Source organism: Rhipicephalus sanguineus, chromosome 4, assembly GCF_013339695.2.
Source record: "Rhipicephalus sanguineus isolate Rsan-2018 chromosome 4, BIME_Rsan_1.4, whole genome shotgun sequence".
NCBI lineage: Eukaryota > Metazoa > Arthropoda > Arachnida > Ixodida > Ixodidae > Rhipicephalus > Rhipicephalus sanguineus.
The window spans coordinates 142,796,064-142,819,320 of NC_051179.1; the positions used below are offsets into that span (position 1 = coordinate 142,796,064).

Consider the following 23,257-nt stretch of genomic DNA (forward strand, 5'->3'; position numbering starts at 1 on the left):
ATTTCGCTCATAGAGCTCATCTCATTAGGATTCCATAAGATAGAACGTTAATTACAGCAACTATACATGTGGCCTGCGCGTCTCACTGTCAACATGACAGTGTGCTATAGATAGGTTGAGGGCATGCATAGAAAAAAGTAACCCATTAAGGCTTACAGTGCAGGTAAAAGATCTTGCCAATAACATGATATATGAATACATGTGATTTAAGAACAGAAAAACTACACCTCGAACACTTAGCAGGACCATTTCTTAGTGCATCTATGGCTATTTAAGTTTCGCAAAGGCTTCCTTGAGATTGTTGGCACCTGGCATGCATATTTCCTCAAAATGGGGCTGTTCACGCTTGACCCGGTCGTAATAACTTGCGAGCTTAGGAAACTTGGCAGGGTCCACGTAGCCGTTCTGAAATCGATATAAGCGGGACAAGCATTATTTGACGGGGCAAATAAACCAGCGCCAAAGAGATAAAGAACCCGCATTGATTAACAGTGGTATCAACTACGTGAGCGCAAATGCCCCGAAATCCGCGCATGAAATGCGTAATGTGACAGCCCCCTTGAAAATTGCAACAGAATGTGACGGCAGAAAATTCTAATCTCTCGTCATAGCTTAGGACACGGTATCCTCTTGCTACTCTGTCATCTATTCTTAGAGTTTCAGAGTACTCTGGATAATTTCAACCACTTGCGTTCTTTAACGCGCACTCGCATCGCACCTTACACGGAAGTCTTGCATTTCGCCTCCATCGAAATGCAACCGTCACAGTATTCAAGAGAAAAAATATATATTAGGCCACTATCGTAGACCTCGTGGAGAACGGGCCATTGCTTCAAACTTTGTGAGTTTCCTTTTAGGGGTGACGCCTTATGATACTATATTTCCTTGAACCAGAGAAGAGTGAAACGGTCTTCAGTCACATATTATACGTATAAGGTCTGATGACGAATTTTACCTCCTTTGTGCCTTTGAATTGAGCAACAATCGGCGTAGTCATTTTATACCCCCTGCTATAAGGCGTCAAAGACGACGCAAGTTCAAAATAAATAAGCAGAAATACCAGAGTTGTCCACGGCATTGGTACATCGATAGCTGCATTATTTCGAGGTGCACACGTCAGATTATCAAAATTAAGTTGTAGTTGTGGCTTGGCGAAGGTGTACGGCTTGAGCACCATATAAAAGTAGTTGATACAATTGTAAAACTCGGCCTATCGTTAGAAACGCAGCTGTTTTCCGCAACACCATAAGCAAGGCAAATTCGGGTCACATATATTCAGAAAAGTTGCTTACTAATCGCAAGTGGTATTAATGAAAGAAAGGCTTTGTAACTTGGTACCTTGATTTTTATAGTCTATTGAAATGTATAATACTAATTCTGATCATATGTCCGAAAGATATTGAGCAGTCGTAAAAATGTTCAGAAGATTACCCCTTTAGTGAAATTACTGTATTGTCTAATTAAAATAAGGCTCTGGCAGATGCGATCTTATTGTTTCTTCCAAACAATAATAATAGCTTAAGAAATGTGAGTTTATGTTTCGCCAAACCAAATAGGCGCGGTACTTATTGTTTGGTTGTTGGCGTTAGAGTTCAAGACGTTTGAATGCACAAGTTTTGATTATTTCCCAGGGAAACGAAAACGCATGAGGAGTTAACTTATGCGCATCAGCGTGGCATTCCAGTTTGGGCTGTACAAACAGAGCGAAGTTTTACCTCAAGAGCCACGACGATGCGTGTGGTCAGTGCGATATCGGCGAGAGTGAAGGCGTCACTGGCCGCGAACTTGCCGTCACCTATGAGGTGCTCCAAGCCGCTGACGAAATTCTGTTCAAAATCCGCCAGCTCCTCAGCTGTCGGCTTGGTCTTCTGAATGAATCGAGGAAACTGTATGAAACGAACATACACAATTCGGTCTTTATTGGCATCCAATGTCGATGCGTACGTTCCATATCGCCTAATCGGTAAATTTCGCGTATACTTTTTTTCATAACAGGCAGCATTTGCCGCCAGTGCTGGGCAGTATCGAAGATACATGTATCTTCGATACTATGTTAGATACTCATTCGGTATCCTGTATCTGTGTCGCGATACTTCTGGGAAGACGTGTATCAGTATCTGTATTTCCGATACATTGAAGAATGTGTCGTGCATGTTACGATACAAGACACTGCGATCGCAACAACGCGGTGTGAAACAATAAACGTTGATTTAACCATGTTTCTCAAGCTGAGAAGCTGCTTCTAAGAAGCTGCTCCTCAAGCTGTGGCTTAGGGAGGCCCGCTTTCCTGTGCGCGTTCTGGCTCGCCTTTATGAAAAGATTTTGCTCAACCTGCAGTCCGAGCGGAAAGGTTCAGCCCCTGTTGCGAGTGATTCGAATAAGAAGGCACTGACCAGCATCCCTTACCTACATGGTGTGCCGTACCACCTCAAGAAGGTTGGTGCGAAGTACGGAGTACACGTAGTATTTTCCGCGAAAAATAAGTTGGGCAGGATTTGCGGGGCTGTGCAAAGAAACGTGGAGGGAGCGTCTCCCAAGTGGTTTGAGGGCGGGGTCAAACACAGGGATGGCCTATCAGAATGTGGCAAGGGTGTGGCAAATTCTGTTTCTCACTCCTGTGGAAACAGTTATATCGGGCAGACCGGTCGCCCGGTCGCTGTCTCAATCAGAGATTGAATGACCACAGGTTATCGATGAAAGGACAGCGTTCTACAAATCTGTCATTACACTGTCGTGATCATAAGTGCAGCCCACTTTTCCGCGGAACAAATGTTCAGGCATGCATAAAGAAGGTACTGTACGTGAGATCGTCGAAGAGCTTATAGCTGTGTTGCCAGGCCATCTGTGTAGTTGCAAGAGGCGGAGATTGCGTACCTTGATGCGCACATGTAGTTCTTATCTGCTGTTTAATCTTGCACACGTGGTTTCTTTTGCTCTTAATATTCTGCGTTTTTTCTATAAACTTTCAGTTGTTAGTACGCGCTTGTGTCGTTCGTTTCTTCCTTTGTCTACGTTTTTCGCTCAGTTTTCGCAAAATGCATTGCCAACTCGCCCAACAGTCTGTTCTTCTAAATCTGACACTTATTACACTAAGACACCAGATTGAAACTAAAGACAATGACATTTTATCTTTCCGCCAGATTTGTCCAGCGAGGGCAGGTGATGAGCTCTGAGCGTCCATATCGAGGGAGCAGAGTCATCTGGTCGTCTCGACAGAGAAGTGCGAGAACGTCTAGGCCCAGACTTCATTTTGCGTTTCCAGTTCTTTTTTTTTTTCTTTTTAGTTGTGTCAGTGCTATGGCCCTTGGCTCTTACCCACTATCCCGTGCCGCGTATTCCAATGCGTGCGGTGTATCTTGCACAAATTGTGATGCCGCTGCAGTGTCGTTATCGAAGTTTCTCTTGTGTTGTGCTTCGTTACGATAATATTATTAATGATAGCTTATGCGGTTTAACGTCCCATGTGCTTCGTTAAGAAATCCGGAGAATGCAAGAAAAGGAGTCGCTTTATGTCTCATGCATTTTACACATCGGCGGTTTGAAGGACATCTTCGATGCAAGTGTGACTTACATGCAATGAGATTGACTTATATGCAAATAAGATTCTAACAGCTATAGCACCACCGGTAACGACGCTGGATTTAACAGAACAAGCATTCACTTAACAGAAGCTATCTTAACGGGCGTCTCCTTTTCTTTTATTCAATGAGTTTTCAAAATCATGATTGTATTGTAAGCAGAAGTTCTTTGTAAGCTGTCCTTTTCCATCCCATACATTACCTATGTCTCTTTATTGCTTTTTTCGGATCTGCTTACGGCAATATGTCTTTAACGTGCGGGTAATGTAAGTCCTCTGATTTATTTTTACTTTTAGCTGTCTGCATTATTTCTGATACTGTTTACAAAATAATATTTTACTTAAGTTTATTGTTATGCCAAGGCGGGTGACCTTGAGAAAAAAATATTATTCTGCGCGTTTTTATTGCGATAGCAATTATAAGGACACTCACGGCTGATTTTTGCCGTAGCCGTCATGTCCAGGTTATGTATATGTATGTGTATATATAAAAAAGGCACTAAGAAAAACAACGCAGTACAAAATTTGAAGCACCCGACCGGGGATTCGCACCACCAACCCCTCCCTCCCCAGCCCGCTGCATTAGACAACTCAACCGTGCCCCATGCATGTGCCGGCGCAATAACGGCGAGCTGTTTATATACACCATTTACCGCTGGTGGTAAGCAAATCTCGGAGGAGCTTGAGCGTGTTTTCTATCGCGCAGCGCTCCTAATTTTCTTTAACTTTGAAAACTCCGCTTGAGACGCGCACGACAAAGTGACCCTTTTCTGTACCCACTCGTGATGTGGAAGGAAAAAAAAAGAACACCGAGCACATTTAAAGTCTCTGAATTAGGCACACCTTGCATCAGACGCCCCCATTTGACAGGAAACGCAGGGGGTCGATCTACGCTCCGCAGTTTAAAAGAAAAGAAATATCTAAGAGCACCTCATTCTCCGTTGTCAACACTTGCAGCGCGTTGCTGAAGCACGAAGACGTAACTGCGACAGTTGTCAATTCACGCTTGCCCTGCGCGTGCCTGTGCGTTCTTTTCGGGAGTCCATCTTTGTGCTTCAGCTGCGCGCTGCAAGTATTGAGCTGCTTCTGGTGCTCCGTGTGACATTCAAATTTCTTGAAATCATGTCAATGCTTAGCCCTTGCGGCTAAATTTTGACAGTTTTGATGAGCGTCTCAACGAGTCGGTTTACGCTATTTTAGATAGGCAGCGAATTTTCTGTGGTCCTACCTTAAATGCCAAATTGTTGTGGCTATTAGATGTTACCGTCGGTTTGGTCTAGTGGTTATGATGCTTGACTGCCAACACGTAGGGCGCGGCGGCCGCAATTCGATGCCCGTGTGCTTAAATTCTGAGTTTCATAACACCACCTGGTCTAAATTTCCGGAGCCCTCCACTATGGCGTCTATCATTATCATATCGTGGTTCTGCGGGACGTTAAACTCAACAATTATTATTAGCCCTTGGGGGCGCTGCCTGTATCGTGTTCCTATACTTATTCGCTGTGTTTGATAGAGAACCACTTTTCTATTTTACTTAGTTGTATTTGTTTTTCTTTTTTAGTTTGCTCTAAATGTTTTTACTGTTACTAATCACCAAGTAATCGGAGCTTCAGTGGCAATATAGTGTGAATAGCGGCGGTGTCCTGCGGCACTTTGTGCAACTATAGAACACGTCTGGCACGTTTTCTGGGCTGCAGATGTTCTCTCATAAAAGAAAAATTGTTAGGAGATCGCGCATTACTGATTACCTAAAATAACAGAGAGCTGAGCTAGTTGGTAAATATTCATTCTAAACAGATAGACCGTGAAAACACAGACACAAGAAAGAAGTCAGGACACCAGAAACGCTTTCTGCTGGGTCGTCGCTAACGAACTCTTTGCGCCAGCAGATAAGTCGAGTATAAAAGTAATTGCAGTTTTATGTACTCTACGTAAAGAAGAAGGGTCGCAAAGAATGTTGCTACCAGCTTCTCGCTGATGTACTACAGTCCGGTGATCGGATACTGCGAAAACCGTGATACGTGTACGGGCAAGGTAGAATTTAACAACTGTATTTACACCATTGTGCGGAGGCTTCTTATTGAAGTTCTTGCGGTTAGATGGCAGTCCGCTAGCTGGTCGGCAAGCAGAGCGTCGACTCCACTCAAATAAAAAAGCGACAAGTAAAACGCGTTATCAGCGGAGTGTGTAAAGAGCTATCATGTTAGCAGCTAAAGCAACCCCAATAAGTTATTTTGGAACAAAAGTATTATACCTGCAACAAAAAAACTAAACTTTTGAGATACTCACAGACATTCCATTCAAATAAAGCAAAATTAGTCGCAGGTAAAGAACTTTTAAGCAAACATTGTTGTTTATCGGCGTTTAGTGCTACATTACCGTATACATAGATATATAATAAAACATTTCCTAGTGTATCGAAGTATCTTAAGATACCATTGCAATGTATCGTAGCGGACACAATCGACGTTGTGGTATCTTGTATCTGTATCTCAAATACTTCTCGCCTGAGTATATCGTATCGTATCGCGATACAATTCCAACGTATCTCTGCCCTGCCCTGTTTGCCGCAGAGCAGCTGAAGAATGCATAAAGGCAAAAAAATGCTTCTAGCCGGACTTTGTACAAGAGTTGCCAGCAAAGAATCGGGAAGCTCATCCGCCACTTGACGGTTTTTATCTTTCATTCAAGCCTTTCTTGAAATTTTCAGTGTGAATGTTTTTGTTGCAGGGCACATGTACATACAATGCGATGTCATTGACAGAAAATATCTGATGCTAAAATAGTTCATATGCGAATACTTCAGACTATGTGTATGCTGATCTTGTCAGTAGCGAAGCCCAAGCCAAAACGCTACACAGTGATTCCCTGTCAAACCATCAATAACGGGCCGATTTCACATTTTCTTTGTCGCACGTACTCGGAAATTTTGTTGGGGTTCAAATCTCGCCTGTCATATTTTTCCTTGTCGACAGCAAAGCACATGCCAATAATACTTTCCAAGCGGCAGCTCCAGCGGCGTAGCTTCAAAATTGTCGCGCCTGCAAACTGCATAAAAGTTTGGTGGGGTCAATTTCAACACTTTACACTCGAACTCAAACTTGCACAGCAGTGGAGTAATGGGGTTCAACAGGCGCGCGCAGCGGGCAATTAGTCTGCTTAAATAGCAACCATGGAGATATTCGTGCCGTGTGCAAACATTTTGCCTCAGAGTGTACCCATATTCTAACAGCAGTTTTTAACAACAGTTCAGGAGTAATGTACAAACTTATGTGGGCTGGTAATGGGTTTCCAGAGGTTAAATAGAAAACGATGCGCTTACCAAGAAGGCAATGGCGGCGGTGTGAAGTGTAGTGGAAATCGATGAGAGAATCTGGTCGATGCGGGTGCGAGTCTTAATGCACGCTGGATAGAGTTGAGACTCAGGAGCGTACTTGCGAAGCAAGTGGTAGGCAATGGCATTGCTGTGAAGATGAATATTATATGCCTATATATATACATATATACTTATATGTGTACTCGCATGGCAAGTACCGCGGAATGTAGCCTATTTTGGGCATTATATGAGGTCAATATTGTTGGCAACGTCAAAGAGCTATGTCGTTGCGTAATAATGTTTTTATTTATCGTTGGCTAACGAGGCACATAGAATATTTAGCCATGGCAAGTGCTACTCTCGTCTACACCTGGACATCATTTTGACAGAGACGTCACGAAAACTGCGCTCGTGTTTCAGTTAGGATTGCGCCATACTCTTTAACAAACACTTTTTGTTAACCTAATGTACCGTCCGTGTATTTATCGCAAAATATAACAGAGTATGTTTCTTATATAGTACTGTCCTTGCGGTTTCTCTATAGCGAACATTATGTCACTGCTCGGCGGCTTGGAATTTCTATCAGACGTGAGATAATGTAAATCAATAAAACAAGGTGAAGGATTGCGCGACTTTCATACTACCAGCATTATTTTATATCTCTATTTTGCATTCAACTTCCGCATCTTTGAAAAGTGCAAGAAAATGAGCGATAAAGAGCTGTTTTTACTGTCTTTTGCAAAAATACCGATGCAACGCTAATGTTTATAGGCCTCGACAGCCGGTATGGTGGCGCTCCATGCGCTTGGACAATCAGCGTCGCCAGTAGCGGTCGCGTGCGCGATCCCGTCGTGGCATGTTGATGTTGCGGGCGCTCTTTCCTGCTATTCGCCTCCTGCACCACCGATGGCGGCGCTGTGAACGGCGCTCCGGTGACGCAAATGGGGCGATTCAGCGTTTGTCGCCTGCTAGGCTCTGGCTAGAACAGCATCAATTTCGTTATCGTTCGCTCGCGTCGTACAGCGCTTCTCGACTACTAGGTGTATTTTCTTCTGTAATAGTTCTATAGATAGCTGCCAGCATTACAGGAGGTTAAGAAACGCTTGCGTTTAGCGCATCTCCTATATACCCACAGCCATCGTGGTCAGCATCATGCCCCCGAGTTAGTAGCGTAATTCATTGGGCTAGATGGCGTTAAAGTAACTCTCGTGAAAGTGCGATCGCCTCACCAAGCGAGTTCACGAGAGTCTGTGCTGCTTTGGAAGCGAGGCGCGATCAATGTTAGGGCCTACTCGCAAAAGTTAGTTTTGTAAACAGGCTTCAGCTGAACGGAAATTCACACTCCTCGCCCAATTGTAGTGAAGTAGACCTGTAGACCTGTATACACAAAACATTTGCCGCGGAAATAACCTTGATAAGTTCGCCGACCAGCGGGTAAGTGCGGACAACTAGCGTGGATTGGGCGAGTTGGGTGCAAATTAAAAACTTGTTACACGTACTATCGGCGCCGAATGAAAAGCGAGCAGTCGTGCGTGTGGTGCAGTTCGCACATGGTTCGAGATCGATATGCTGATACGGTTTTGCTGATGAGCCACATTCATGTTTTCGATGGAGCAGTGACGGCGCACACTCTACTGTTCCGAATGCTTGAGCAACGCGCTCCAATATTCGTGTTTCACTTGACATCGATATTGTAAAACTTGGTAAACAGTAGTGAAAATCGGCGAAATGGCCCAGGAAGAGCAGAAAGAGCGCTATTTTCTACCATTCTTTCGGCCCCTTTGGCTGATTATTGCTATCTTCAACGCGCTGCAACATGATAGAATATTTAAGGGCGACAACCTTACATTCCTCGTCAAACGCGAAAATATACCGTCGGCGTCGTCAACACGGGTGATGAAAAGAAATGTTCTCGTGGTGACGTCACAGATCGCCAGAACTTACGACGTCACTATGGCGCAGTGATGACGTCACATAACGTGAACTCACATGACGACGTCATCACATGATATCTTCGCTTTGCACTGCCTCCGTGATCGGTGGGCCGTTCACGGAGGCACTGCAAAACCACGTGAGGTGTAGAAAGCTTGCAATGCATCCAATGCTCGAGGCAGTGCAAAACCACTTTAGGTCTAGCAAGATTTCGAAGGAGGACGGGAGAGGAACAATATGCGGACTGAAAAAAACGCCAGGCCTGCGCTGATACCGCAGCACAGTCACAGCGAAAGCTGGAAGAGCGGCGTTTGTAGTGCCCGTTGTAAGCTCTCTTGGGGCTACAATACAAGTACACTAGAACGGTACCCACTACGCCATAAATCACAACTTTTGTGAAGATGGGAAGCACCTACTAAGCCATTATTCGTCATCCGGCGGAGAAGCGAGGCACCAGCTACAGGTCTGTAAGGCATTATGTGCACTTTGTTGAAGCGATGACTGACGACGATGAAGAATTATGGCTCAGTCCTGTGTAATGGGTTGGAAGGTTTAAACGGCCCACCAGTTATGCAGTTTGCATTCGGTGACGCCCGGTCGCTATTTCCCTCGCCCGTCATGCTGTATAACATACGTTGACGTGGGAGAGAGACGGAGGGGGGGGAAGAACTTTACTGAGACCCCGAGGAAATGGATCATGCGCTTATGGGCTTCCTTGGCAACCAATACAAGTGCACTTGCGAAGAACCCACTACGCTATAAATCGTTGCAATTTTACTGAGACCCCGAGGAAATGGATCATGCGCTTATGGGCTTCCTTGGCAACCAATACAAGTGCACTTGCGAGGAACCCACTACGCTATAAATTTCCCACGTCAACGTATGTTGTACAGGCACTGTGCCATTTTTCGTCATTCTACAGAGAGCCGTGGTACCTGCTAAACGCATGTAAGGCATTATGCGCACTTTGTTGATGCTGTGCCTGATGACGATGAAGAATTATGGCAGAGCTCTTTGTAATGGGTTAGAAGCATTCAACAACGTAACGTACTCGTTGCGCAATTCGCATTGTTTGACGCCTGGTTACAGAAATCGCGTTGTGCGACGCTTGGTGCTTATTTTACTCTTCTACCACGCAACATTGCATATGCTAATGTGGTTCCTTTCCGACATGAAGGCTGTATACGACCTTTTTGCAAAACAATTTCAAGCACCGGCATGGCTCAGAGGTTCAATACTGGGCTCCCACGCAGAGGGCCCAGGTTCGAACCTCGTTCCATCCTGGAATTTTTTCTTATTTCGTTTTTTTTTCTTATTTCGAGCGATACTGGTTACGGACACCGGCGGCGGCGGCGGCAGCGGCGGCGGCGGCGGACAACTACGGCACCAAAAACGGCCGGTGAAATGATCTCATAACAGCTTTCGCTGTAAAAAAAAACGCCAGGCCTGAGCAGAAAGCGCAGCACGGTCACAGCGAAAGCTAGAAGAGCGGCATTTCTAAGCCCGTTATAAACTCTCTTGTGGCTACTATAATACAAGTAAACTAGCAACGTACCCACTACGGCACAAATCATATTTTTTGTGAAGTTGGGAAGCACCCACCACGACATGACTCGTCATTCTTCGGAGGAACGAGCTACCACATGTAAGGTATTACGCGCAGTTTGTTGATGAGACGCTTGATGACGATGAAGAGTAATGGCTGAGCCATTTGTAATGGGTTGGAAGCTCAAAACAACCAAAATTCACATCGTGTGACGCCCGGTCGTTATTTTACTCTCCCACCACGCTATATAACATAGGTCAACGTGAGAAAGAGAGAGACAGGGAAAGAACTTTATTGAGACCCTGAGGAAATGCATCATGGGAGCCTTATGGGCTCCCTTGGCAACCAATAGAAGTGCACTTGCGAGGAACCCACTACGCTATAAATGATCATAATTTTTTGATGTAGGGAAGCAGCCACTATTTCATTTTCCTTCATTCTGCAGATAATCGTGGTACCCGCTAAACACCTTTAAGGTATTCTGTGCACTTTGTTGATGCTGCGGCTGATGACGATGAAGAATTATGGGAAAACCCTTTGTAATGGGTTGGAAGCATTCAAGAACCCACTCATTGCGCAATTCGCATTGTGTGACGCCTGGCTACGAAATTCGCGTTGTCTGACACTTGGTTGTTATTTTACTCTTCTACCACGCTACATTGCATGTGTTAATGTGGTTCCTTCGCGACATGAAGCCTGCATACGGTCTTTTTGCAGCGCAGTTTCACGCACCGGCATGGCTCCGAGGTAGATCACTGGGCTCCCACGCAGAGGGGCCCCGGTTCGAACCTCGTTCCATCCTGGAATTTTTTTTATTTAGTTTTTTTTCTAATTGCGAGCGATAGTAGTTACGGACACCGGCGGCGGCGGAGGCGCACAACTACGGCGACAAAAACGGCCCTTGTTGTGATCTCATAACAGCTTTCGCTATAAAAGAAGCGCGCCGAGCAAACTCTCATGCAGCGAGCTCGAGTTCCCGGGGAAACCTGCACGACGTATATCGAGGAAGTGCTCAAGTTGTGCAAGGCCCTGGACCCTCGGATGACAGAAGAGGACAAAGTTGGTCATCTTCTAAAGGGGATCACGGAGGACGTATAGCAGTTCTTCATAGCAAAAGACAGTCTAGAGTCTGTAAGTGACGCCATTGTGCACTGCCGTACATTTGAAGCTCTGAAAGCTTGACGGATTACACCAAAGTTCGGACGCCTGGCCAAGGTAACTAATGTCGCCACTGTTGACGTGCTTCCAGCCCCATCTGACCTTGCGTCGGTGATTCGGCAAGTAGTGCGCGAAGAGCTCGACCGACGTGAGGCGGCTTCTCTCCCGACTCCTAAGGCCCGAGAGCCCTTTCCTCCCAGCGACTTTGGCGCGACGTCCATCAACGCCGCCTTCTTTGATGCCTACACCTTCGCGCCTCGTGCTAAAGTGCCAAGCCCTTCTACGAATGCGCGTCCGAGTTACCAGTCGTATGATGGTTACCCACGCAGACCACCTGCAGTTTCTCAGGAGTGGGACGGCCGGGCCATTCATCTTTCTGCAGACAACATCAGTGCCTCCCGTGAGCCCCCATATGCTTCAACTGCGGCGTCCGCGGCCACGTCGCCCGATTTTGTCCTCATCTCCGTCGCACGTCAGCACCGTCCTATGAGCGACCGCGTACTTTCTATCGGCGCAGCTATCAGCACGTTGACGGGACACACTGGCCTTCTGACCCTGACAGCAGGACAAACCATCGGGTGAATTACCGCAGCGACTGGCCGGCTTCCGTACGGAGCTTGACGCCGCCGTCTTCGCGCCAACGAAGGTCCCCATTTCCTCGACGACGTCTCACGGCACCGCCACCGGGAAACCAGGCGGCGCGACCGATGGAGGTGAGGTCGCCAATCATCTTCAGCTATACACCCCTATGCCTCCGCCAGTCACCATGCGTCATAACAACATTTGTGTTTCTGTGGACAATGTTACTACGTTGGCTTTAGTGGACACGGGAGCGAGTGTCTCCGTTATCAGCATGGACTTCAAAACCCAATTAGGCCTTAAGGTGATGTTTCGGTGGGATAACGATAACACATTTCGTGCTGTGAGTGGAGAATTGCTCCAACCCTTGGTGTGTGCACCGCGAACGTTCATTTCTCTGATATCGTGTATCAAGGCGAATTCGCAGTGCTCGCTAAATCCACGCATAATGTCATTCTTGGACTAGATTTCCTACAACAGTGCGGTGCCACTCTTCACTGCGGTAGTAGCGAGCTCTTCCTCTCTCCTCTTGCCGACCAACCTGCTACCTGTTCGCGCACCCTCGCCGTCCTTGAAGATTCCGTTTTACCGGCGCGTTCTTTGTCCAGCGTCCAAGTTACTGTTGGTGGTGTCGACACCGAAGCATTTCATGCTATTGTCGAGCCCGTGCCTTCGGTCATTGCGAAGAAAGGTGTGCTTGTACCCCGTTGTATTATCTCTGTGGGCTGTGGAACAAGTGCGTTGAGGGCGTCAAATTTATCAAACCAGTCTGTTGTGCTACCCAGCGGTATGCGACTTGCCTCGTTTGAAGCGGATACCAGCCTCAGCATAGACGCCTTAAGTGACGACACCTCGCTCGAGGGCCGAGCGCATGAAACTTGCCCTGGTGTCCCTGAAGACTCGTCACCGCTTCTGAATATGGTCAACAAGGCACTGCCCTCGGAGAAGCGTGAAGCGCCCTGGTCAGCGTGCTTAGAAAGCATGCTTCATTGTTTGATTTCACCCAGGACGCTACCAAAGTTCGTGTTCCAAATACGCGGGCTCGCCACAGGATCGACACGGGGTCCGCTCATCCTATAAGGCAGAAACCATACCCCGTGTCCGCATCTGAACGCAAGGTGATAGCTGAACACAGTGCTGGGCAGTATCGAAGATACATGTATCTTAGATACTATCTTAGATACTCTTTGGGTATCTTGTATCTGTATCGCGATACGTCTCGAAAGACGAGTATCTGTATCTGCATTTCCGATACATTCGATAATGTATCGTGCATCTTAAGATACAAGATACTTCTATAGCAACACAACCGTGCGAAACAATAATCGCTGGCCAAGCTCCGCTTCTCAAGCTGGTACTGGTGTGACTAAGCCATCTGAATAAGTCTAAGGGCCGTGGCGTTATTTTATTTTTACGCCAGTCATCCAGTGAGGGTAGAAAATGAGGAAGACAAGCACGCGGACGTCTACGCCCAGCCCACGCACCTTTGTTTTCTCGATTTGTTTTCTTTTTAGTTGCGCCAATCCCGTGACACTTGCACTTAGCCACTGTACTGCGCCGCGTACTCCACTGCGCGCGGCGTCTATCGCACAAATTCTGATGTTGTTACAGTGTCGTTATTGAAGATTCTCTTGCGTCTTGCTCCGTAACGAGATGTGATGCGTGCAAGAATGGGGTTGCTTTGCGTCGCGTGGATTTTACATATCAGCGATTTGAAGGATCTCGTGGATGTAAGTTTGACTTGCATGCGATGAATTAACTTGTATGCAAATAGGATTCTAACAAATTTAACACCACTGGTACTGATGCTAGATCTAATAGAGCTAGCGTTTACCTAACAGAAAATATCTTGGCGTACCGTATTTTTCACTTCCATCTACATTTATTCAAAGAATTTATGAAATCATAATTTGTTTATTAGCACAAGTGCTTTCTTAGCTGTCATTTTGCATCACATACATTACCTAGGTCTCTGCACTGTTTTTCTGGTCTGGTCACTGCAATATGTATTTTGTAACGCGCTCCCAAAATAAGATTTCTGCTTTATTTTTCTGTCTGCTTTATTTCTACTACTGTTTACACATTTAGACGTTGCCAAGGCGATTTTTAAAACAAATATATTATGTGGGCGTGCCTTGAGCATGCAGTACAAAATATTCTGCTTACCGCTTAAGAAAATAGCGAAATTGAGTTTGCATTATTATAATAATGGAAATAATTAGGAGCCATCTTAAAGATGTTAGGAAGGGCATTCGAGAAACGTTGTTTTACTGAATGCTCCGTCTTACTCATCAGCGTCCCAACGAGCCGATTCAGGCAATTTTCCTTAGGCACTGAATTTTCTATTGTCTCAACAGGTAAGTCTACGATACTTCATGCTCATAGCTATTAAGGGCGCAATCTGTATTGTTTCTGTACTCATTCAATGTGAATGTTTGATGCAAAACCACCTCTATATTTCACTTATATTTGTTTTCCTGTTTTAGGCTTTCCTAAATATTTTTCCTATTACTAATCGCCACGTAATAAGAGAGAGAATAAGAATAAAAGAAAGGCGGGGAGGTTAACCAGGGCTGAGCCCGGTAGGCCACCCTGCACTGAGGAAGGGGGCAGGGGGAAGGAAAGTTAGAGGGGAGGAAATGGGAGCTATAAGCGGCAATAGTGCGATAGCGGCAGTGTCCTGCGACGCTTTGTGCAACTGTACAATACGTCTGAGACATTTCTGCGTTGCACATGTTCTCTCGTTGAAGAAATATTGCTAAAATATTGCACGTTAGTGAGTGTATCAACAAAGAATTCCTTACGCCAGCAGCTAAGTAGAACCATGGAAATTCATTGCAGTTTTACGTCATCTACGTATACACCAGGGGTCTCAAACTCAGCTTACAGCCGGCGGGCCGCCGTCGCGAAATTTAGCTCCAAGGGCCGGGACAGTGAAGATGGTGGGGTCGGAGAGAGTTTGAACAAAATGACGTTGCCATTTGAAACGACGCCTTTCCCATGTCTCATATATAGGTCATTTCTGAGGGGATTTGGAGTCAGGATTCGAGAAACATCGATACCGATGTACACAACGAGTGAAATCTGGACGCGGACTGAAATGTAGATTTCTTGTTCCACGGTTATGTTTCAGCACATGGTGACCACATGTTCCTCACGAAAGAAATGCTTGAGACCAGTCATGTCTGTGTAGCTCACGAACATACTTATTTAGAAAATAAAAACAAATGGGCCGGAGACGGTCATGTGTGCCGGCCGGGCCGCTAGTGAACGGTTTCAAACCCCGTATACACCATGCGTTCCCTTCTCCCCCCCCCCTTCAAAAAAAAAAAAAAAAAAGCCGCTACCAGCGTTGTTGCTGCTGTACGCCTGTTCGGATATACGGCGTTGTGCAAACCTTTTTCTACGGACAAGGCAAAAGTCCACACCAGTATTTGCGCCGTCGTGCGAGGGCTTCCTATTGACGTTATTGTGTTTACATGGCAACCCACTAGCTGGTCGGCAAGCTGAGCAGCGACTCCCATCAAATGTACAAATGACAAGCAAGAACCGCTGTCAGCGAAGTGTATGAAGAGTTGTCCGGTGAAGAAGCTAAAACAAGCCCAACAAGTTGTTTTGGGAAGGAAACTCATTCACTTTGTGCAAGAAGGGCAAGACTTTTGAGATACTAACAGACATTTCATTCAAGTGAAACAAAATAGGTCACAGTTAAGAAATTTTCAAGCACACATTTTCGTGCATAGGCGTTTGCTGCTACATTATTTGGATCTATAATAATGAATTTGAGAATGTATCGAAGTATCTTAAGATACAATTGCCAAGTATCGTATCGGATACAATTTTTGCGGCAGTATCTTGTATCTGTATCTCCAATACTTTTTGCCTGCGTATCTTGTATCGTATCGCGATACAATTTCAAAGTATCTTTGCCCAGCCCTGGCTGAACAGGTGGACGACATGCTGGCCAAGTGCGTCATCCAAGATTCTGCTAGCCCATGGGCTGCACTTTTCACGGGAATGACCATGCGCAGCCCATGGGCTGCGCATGGTCATCCTCGTGAAAAAGAAAGACGGGTCCTGGAGGTTTTGTGTAGACTACCGGCACCTCAATTCTGTGGCGAAAAATGATGTGTATCCACTTCCCCGTATAGACTACGTTATCGACTGTCTTCATTCCGCATCTACTTCTCATCTGTGCATCTCCGATCGGGTTATTGGCAGATACCAATGCATTCCGTCGACAAAGAGAAAACCGCTTTCGTCACACCAGACGGCTTGTTTGAATTCAATGTAATGCCGTTTGGTTTGTGCAACGCTCCTGCGACATTTGAAAGGTTTATGGACACGGTACTACGCGGCCTGAAATGGGAGATTTGTTTATGGTACCTTGACGACATCGTCATTTTTGGTCGCACTTCTGCCGAACACAATAATCGACTTGACGTTGTTTTGACGTGCCTTGAACAAGCTGCCCTTACCTTGAACTCGAAGAAATGTCACTTCGGCCAACGAGAAGCGCTTGTACTTGGACATCTCGTGGACAAGCATGGTGTGCGTCCAGACCCTCAGAATTGTTGCTGCAGTTAGCAGTTTTCAACAACCGCAATCACAACGCAAACTAAGAAGTTTCTTGGGTCTTTGCTCCTACTTTCGATGGTTTGTGACCAAGTTCGCTGATACTGCCTACCCTTTGAGTTCATTGCTGTGCAAGGATAAACCTTTCATCTGGACAGCGGATTGTGATTGTTCGTTTCGGCAACTTAAGTTCCTTCTCTCTTCTGGGCCCATACTGCGCCATTTTGACCCTTCTGCCACAGCAGAAGTTCACACCGACGCAAGTGGAATAGGTCTCAGCGCTGTTCTCATCCAGCGCTTCGATGACGCCGAGCATCATCGCCAGTCGTTCATTGAGCAAGGCCGAGAAGAATTACACCGTGACTGAACAAGAGTGCATCGCTGTGGTTTTCGCTGTCCATAAGTTCCGCCCATATCTCTACGGGCGGTACTTTTCGATCATTTTTGACCACCATTCGCCATGTTGGTTGGTTGATCTCCGTGACCCGTCTGGCCGCCGTGCGCGATGGGCGCTACGTTTGCAGGAATTTGACTTTGAAATCCGTTACAAGAGTGGTCGCCATCATGCTGACGCCGACTGTCTCTCGAGGCTCCCTCTACCAACAACTGCATGTGACGCTTACAATTTTGACGATTTTCTAGCTGCCATCGACGATACTGCTTTTCCTGATCTCGCCACCTTCCGGAAGGAACAGCGCAACGACCGCAGCTTGGACGCCCTCTTCGATTCAGCCGCTCAGCCGATAGGTAAAAACGGCTTTGTTATTCAAGATGGCTTGCTCTACAAAAAGAATTACACAGCTGATGGTGCCCGCCTTCTTTTAGTGGTCCCTAAGAATTTGAGAACGCACGTACTTCATGCTATGCACGATGACGCATCTGCTGGGCACATGGGTTTCGCCAAAACGTACCACCGCATACTGTGTCGATCCTACTGGCCTAGTATGCGACGCAATACAGAAAAGTATGTGGCCCGTTGTGATAAGTGTGAGCGATTCAAGCGACCAAATACTGTTCCGGTCGGTCTCCTTCACCCTGTGACACCACCCTCATCGCCTTTCGAAATGGTTGGAGTGGATCTTCTCGGCCCATTTCCACGTTCACCAAACAACAACCGTTGGGTTATAGTTTGCGTTGACCATCTCACACGTTATGCGGAAACCAAAGCGATGCCAACGACCACGGCCATCGATGTATCGAGTTTCCTCCTGTCTTCGGTTATACTGCGCCATGGACCACCTCGTATTATTGTGAGCGATCGTGGTCGCCAGTTCGTGGCCGATGTAGTAAAAGAGCTCTTGAGTCTTTGTGCTTCTCAGTTTCGCCACGCGACCCCGTATCACCCGCAGACAAACGGTCTCGTCGAGCGCACCAACAGGACATTGACCAACATGCTTTCGATGTACGTCGATTCCAGGCACAAAAATTGGGATGACATCTTATCCTTTATCACGTACGCCTACAACACGGCAAAGCATGAAACCTCTGGCTACAGTCCATTCTATCTTCTTTATGTCAGAACACCCCGCAGCTTCCTTGACACCATTCTACCTTTAAACGCTCATGCGGACTCTTCTATTGCCCAGACTCTGCCGCGCAGAAGAAGCACGTCGCATAGCTCAGCTCCGTACGTTGGCGTCCCAGGACCGCTCCAAGTTCGCCTATGATTCGCGACACAAGGACGTGTCGTACGAAAAAAGGGACAAAGTGTGGCTTTGGACACCACTTCGCAAGCGCGGTCTGTGCCAAAAGTTCCTGGCTCGTTACACCGGCCCTTTCGTCATCGTTGATCGCTTAAATGATCTCACATATTCGATCGCTCGCCTCGTAGCTCACGGCTACCGTTCTAGGAAGAGGCAGCTTTCTCACATCACCCGCCTAAAGCGCTGTCATCCCCGTGACTCTTAGTGCACGTAATTTATACTCGCCCAGAGGGCTTCGTCTGGGAAAGGTTACGCTGAAGCGACAACGGGGTCAAAGGAAGAGGAAAACGAAGGGCGTCTGTCTTTGAAGCAACTCGGTGTCGGCGCGGCAACCCTTCGTCCCTTTCATCTATTCATTCGTAAATAAACACACCCCATCGTAACAATATTATATGGCACATAAGCCTGAGTGAGTGAGTTGAGTGTGCAGGAGCTTAATTATTTCGTCAGGAAACCCCCTTAGCGTATACCATTTTAAGCTGCGTTTCCTCATGAGCAATTAACGCTGCCTCGCAACTTTTGCGTCCGCCATCAGACGTGTTTCTTGCGTTCGGTGCATTTTTAGGTAGATATGTACTGAATGATATCTTAGACAAATCTGCTCACGCCGGCCATATCAAGAGTAACAAAGACAGAATCAGTACAGGATTTACAAAACAAGTATGTCATCAGTATCTCTCCCAGTCCCCCCGTTTACCACTTCAGCACTTTAGGGATATTAGTATTTGACACAACTAGGAATGAATCGCTGGAATCTCGAAATGTGTAGCTCGTGAAGTACTCATTGGCAACCGCGATTGTTTGGACGGCGAATCGGGGGACACAATGTAATCGGTGTAACCATGCGCCCTGCGCCCCATCGTGCTGGCTTGCACAAAGGAAACTCTCCAAGAAACCAGGAACATTGCGGAAACTTTTCGTATCCTCTGTACGCGCCATCGATCACGCGGCCAATCGTAGTTGCGCAGACCGTTGAAATCGCCGTTTCTACCTAAATACATGGTGTACACGTTATGATTGAAGCTTTGAATAATTCACTGAAATTCCTGCCATGAACGCTGGAGTAGCCTGCCGCACGCTGAGTCGTGCACCTCAGGACTTTCAATAAAATTTTGCATCGAGCCATCTATCCAAGGAGGTTACCGAGATAATGTAATATTCGTTAGGGTTAAAATTTAATTGGCGCATAGCTATTCAATGAGCCGGCATCAGTTACGCGTCTATGCTTATGGTGACAGCGAGCCCATAGAATAAGTGAAAAACTGGCGCTTCCAGTAAACTCAGCCCGTGTTCACGAAAAAAACGTCATGTTAGAATGGTTCGTTTTCAAAATCTCCAGGCAATCGTGGAGCCGTCTCGCGGCTGCCAGGATGATGAAGGGTTGTAGTAAATATGTCGAAGAAGAAGCTCTTTGTTGGGCGAACTTTGTTGAAACTCTTTGTTGGTAGAGTATCCTGATGGTTGATCAATGCCTTCTGCTTTTATACAAGCGGAATCTTTGGTGCCCACATTGCTTTTGACAACCAACTCGATCACTCGCGTCTTGCGCGCAAGGTCATCGGAACAGTCTTCACCTAAGCTAGTGACCCGCAGTCCCGAAAGTTTGTCTCCAGCAAGGGCCGGGATACTAAAGATGGTTAGAGTGGTCAAGGGGGAGGGGGGGCAGGAGGGGGGGAGAGTGTTGACAACAATGTGACCTAGCGTCGCCATTTGACTGAAGGCCTTTTCTATATCTCATGTATGAGTCATACGCGTGTAAATATCTTCACATAATCTAGTTGGCCAGTGGCCGTAAGAACTTATGACCAAAATGTTACGTGATTACGGCCCGTGAAAACCACTCTTGTTTTCTGTGTGCCCTTCAACGTAGCTGGTCACTATACCTTTGATTATAAAGCGCCTGATCGCAGATGTTTTATAAGCAGTCGTCTAATCGTTTCGATTTGTTACTCGAGATGCAGCAGAACGAATCGGACAAGCGGGAAATGTCAGGTAGCTACGACCGGAACACTGTACACTTTCTGTTGTTAATTATTCGAGATTCGCCAAATTGGTCTCGGTAAATTTCGGATGATGTCCTGGATATTTTCTAAGCTCAATAGAGCACTTTCCTCCCGGTTGCACAGCAAGTCCTTACTGCGAAAAGCGCACGATGTCAGCAACAGGGCAAGCGATTCTAAACCGTGAAATAAAATGCCGTTACCAGCTCAAATCACTGCCAAAGCCAGAATTTCACTTCATTGGTCGAAGGTGGAAGTCCAATCTTTTATTCATATTTTCTTTCGTGTGTTAAATTATGTCCATGGAAACAATTAAATATTCCGGGGAGGTAGACGTCAATACATAGAACCCTCCACCCCACCCCCACGCCAACCCCTATAGTACGTCTATGCGGTATACACACTTTAAACGGCACGACATCACGTTCTTCCGTTTTGTCCGCTCAATTTACGCTCCTATTTCACAGTCCTTCTTGAAGAGCTTCTTGCGCCCACTTTACAGCAGCCTTGGCTTCTCACGTGTTGCAATCTCTCAAACATTATTCACCTGCTCTCTAGCGCCTCCAAACTATATCCCTCCACAGCAAGCAAATCGTCATTGGTTGCAATTTTTCATGTAATTATCGCGTAGTTTATTGTCCCGCGAGCTTTTCCTCGTTTCAATACCGTTTTGTTATATCTTCGGGAAATTGTGTTTTCTCTTTCTTCATTGTGTTTGCATGTCTGGAAATTTGTTATGGAAGCAAAGTCCGATTTTCTGAACTAAATTGGCAGTTTTTTTTACTGCTCCGGGACTCAGCCCGCACTGATGACGTTGTGTTCGCTGGTCTCCTGATGATATATTTAGAGTTTTGTGGACGGCTTTAAATATTGATTGTGCCTGATACCTAAGAAATTTAATAAATTATGCGTGGCGCCTTCCCGTCAAAGATAATGCAAACAGCCTGCACATCAAATGGAAATGTTTATTAATACTACGTAAGCGTCAAATAGCGCAGAGAGCATCCACATGCATACTAAAAAAAGTTATATTGTAGAGCTGGATGTTGACGGATGTGTTGCGCTTTCCCTATTGCAAAACCCAGCGCCATTGGGTACCTGCGTCCAGTGCCATGCCTTATTATGGGCCCAGTGTCGCGCTGGATACTGGGCCGCTGGAGCGGCGTTTTACTGGGAGGCGCTGGGACTGAAGCGCAAAACGGCTCTATAGCGTTAAAACGGCGGTGCCTACCTGACCTACATAACTATATTAGTAAAGAAAGTGCTATAGAAAGCGTTAGTGCAATAAAAAAAAAAGTCGTGTGAAAAAAAAAAACAATTTCCCACCACGCGGATTCGAACTCGCTTCCTCTGAATCTCCAACAGAGTACTCTACCAGTGAACCACGCTGAAACGTGGTGGTGCCGTTGTAAAAGGGCTAGTCAATACAGTAAGACAGCGTTTCGTTTCATATTTTCATATCGCGCACTCAAGGAGACACGAGCTGCCTTCCGACATCCAGCTTGCTTCCTTATTAGAATAAAAAAACAGGCTTGCTGGCAACGAATGGAATCCCCAAAATGAGAAGAGCGCTAAGTTTCTTTAAGAATTCCCGTCTTAACTGCGAAAAATATCAAATGGATCGAGGAGCAGGTTACAGCTTGACGGCTGTTACTGCCGATTTTTAATAGCCGTTTCTTGCCCTTACTAATGATGAACATATACAGAAGCTTTATGATGACTCGTTCGATAAACAGGCGCCTACAAGAATTCATACTGAGTAGTTTTCTATCGCGAGCGGCGATATTACTGCGGGGCGGGCGTGCCTGTATTCTGAATTGCAGTTCTATCGATACCTACAACTATAAAACCGCTCAGCAAAAACAAATACAATTCGCTGAAAATAGATGCTGGTGTGTTAGTTCACTAACGCGTGCCAGTTCACAGGTATGTGTTTTGACGTATGCGTCAGAGAAGGTACCGGCGAATGAGGCCGGCTGCTTTCGGTGAGCGCATGCGTCCGTTGCTGAAAGCGCGTTGCATCGATGATCATCGCTCCTTGTGCGGACACCGTAGACAAGAAAAAATGCTTAATTTAAGTTAACATATGTCCAGACTGTGCTTTACAGTAATCCTCACGCGTTGGCATTGCGTGTACTTAAACCAACATGTGCCGGTGGCATGTAGACGGACTCGGCCGGTACGCTAGGCCTAACGCTCGCTGGGAGTCGCACTGGGTAGGACCGATCTCAGCGCAGATGAGTTGCGATGGTTGATGTTTTTGCATTTTGGCCTCCGAACCTTTTTCACTGTTACCTTACGTATAGCTCTAGTACGTGGAAGTGCAAGAATGGCCCGAGATGCGTTTCCGGTGTCGCGATATCGAACGACGGCTGTTTTTCTGACCTCCGTTGGGAGCGGTCGCGAAGCCAGATCTCGTTTACTTTTTGTCAACTGCCCGGCGATGTAACGATTTGCTCTTATATTCAGAGCGACGCCTCCAGACTTATAAACGTTACAATATGAAGCCATTACCGGAACACATCACGAATGCAAAACTGATATATATGCGCGACATGCGCAAAATAGGTATTCATTGCTGCTACGTGCACACTAAACATTTTTACACACTTAAGGGTGTAAATCGGCTTGTCGCCAGACGGACACCCTTAGGGTGTTATTGACAACACCCTTCAATTAGGGTGTTAATTTAACACCCTAGAGAAAGGGTGTTCAGCAAAAATCTTGTGGGGTGTTAGGGTGTTAGCTCGTATTAACACCCTTTCGTATGGGTGTTGGAAGGGTGTACACCATTCATTTCGCATGATGTTTAATGGCCGAAACAGAAGCTTCAGGTGGTCACAAAGGGCGTCATGCATGTGTTCCTGCGGA

At 46.3% G+C, this 23,257-nt stretch overlaps 1 protein-coding gene across 1 annotated transcript in view; it reads right to left on the reverse strand.

Annotated features, from left to right (window-relative positions):
- Window positions 1-267: 267 nt before the first annotated feature.
- The window catches only part of LOC119391659 (glutathione S-transferase 4-like), a 36,177-nt gene continuing 13,187 nt past the window's right edge, over window positions 268-23,257 (reverse strand). The window contains exons 3-5 of the mRNA XM_037659325.1: window positions 6,900-7,041; window positions 1,716-1,886; window positions 268-405 (exon numbers count right to left, since the gene is read on the reverse strand). Coding sequence (XP_037515253.1) covers window positions 268-405; window positions 1,716-1,886; window positions 6,900-7,041 — 451 coding nt within the window. The remainder of the gene's footprint in view (window positions 406-1,715; window positions 1,887-6,899; window positions 7,042-23,257) is intronic.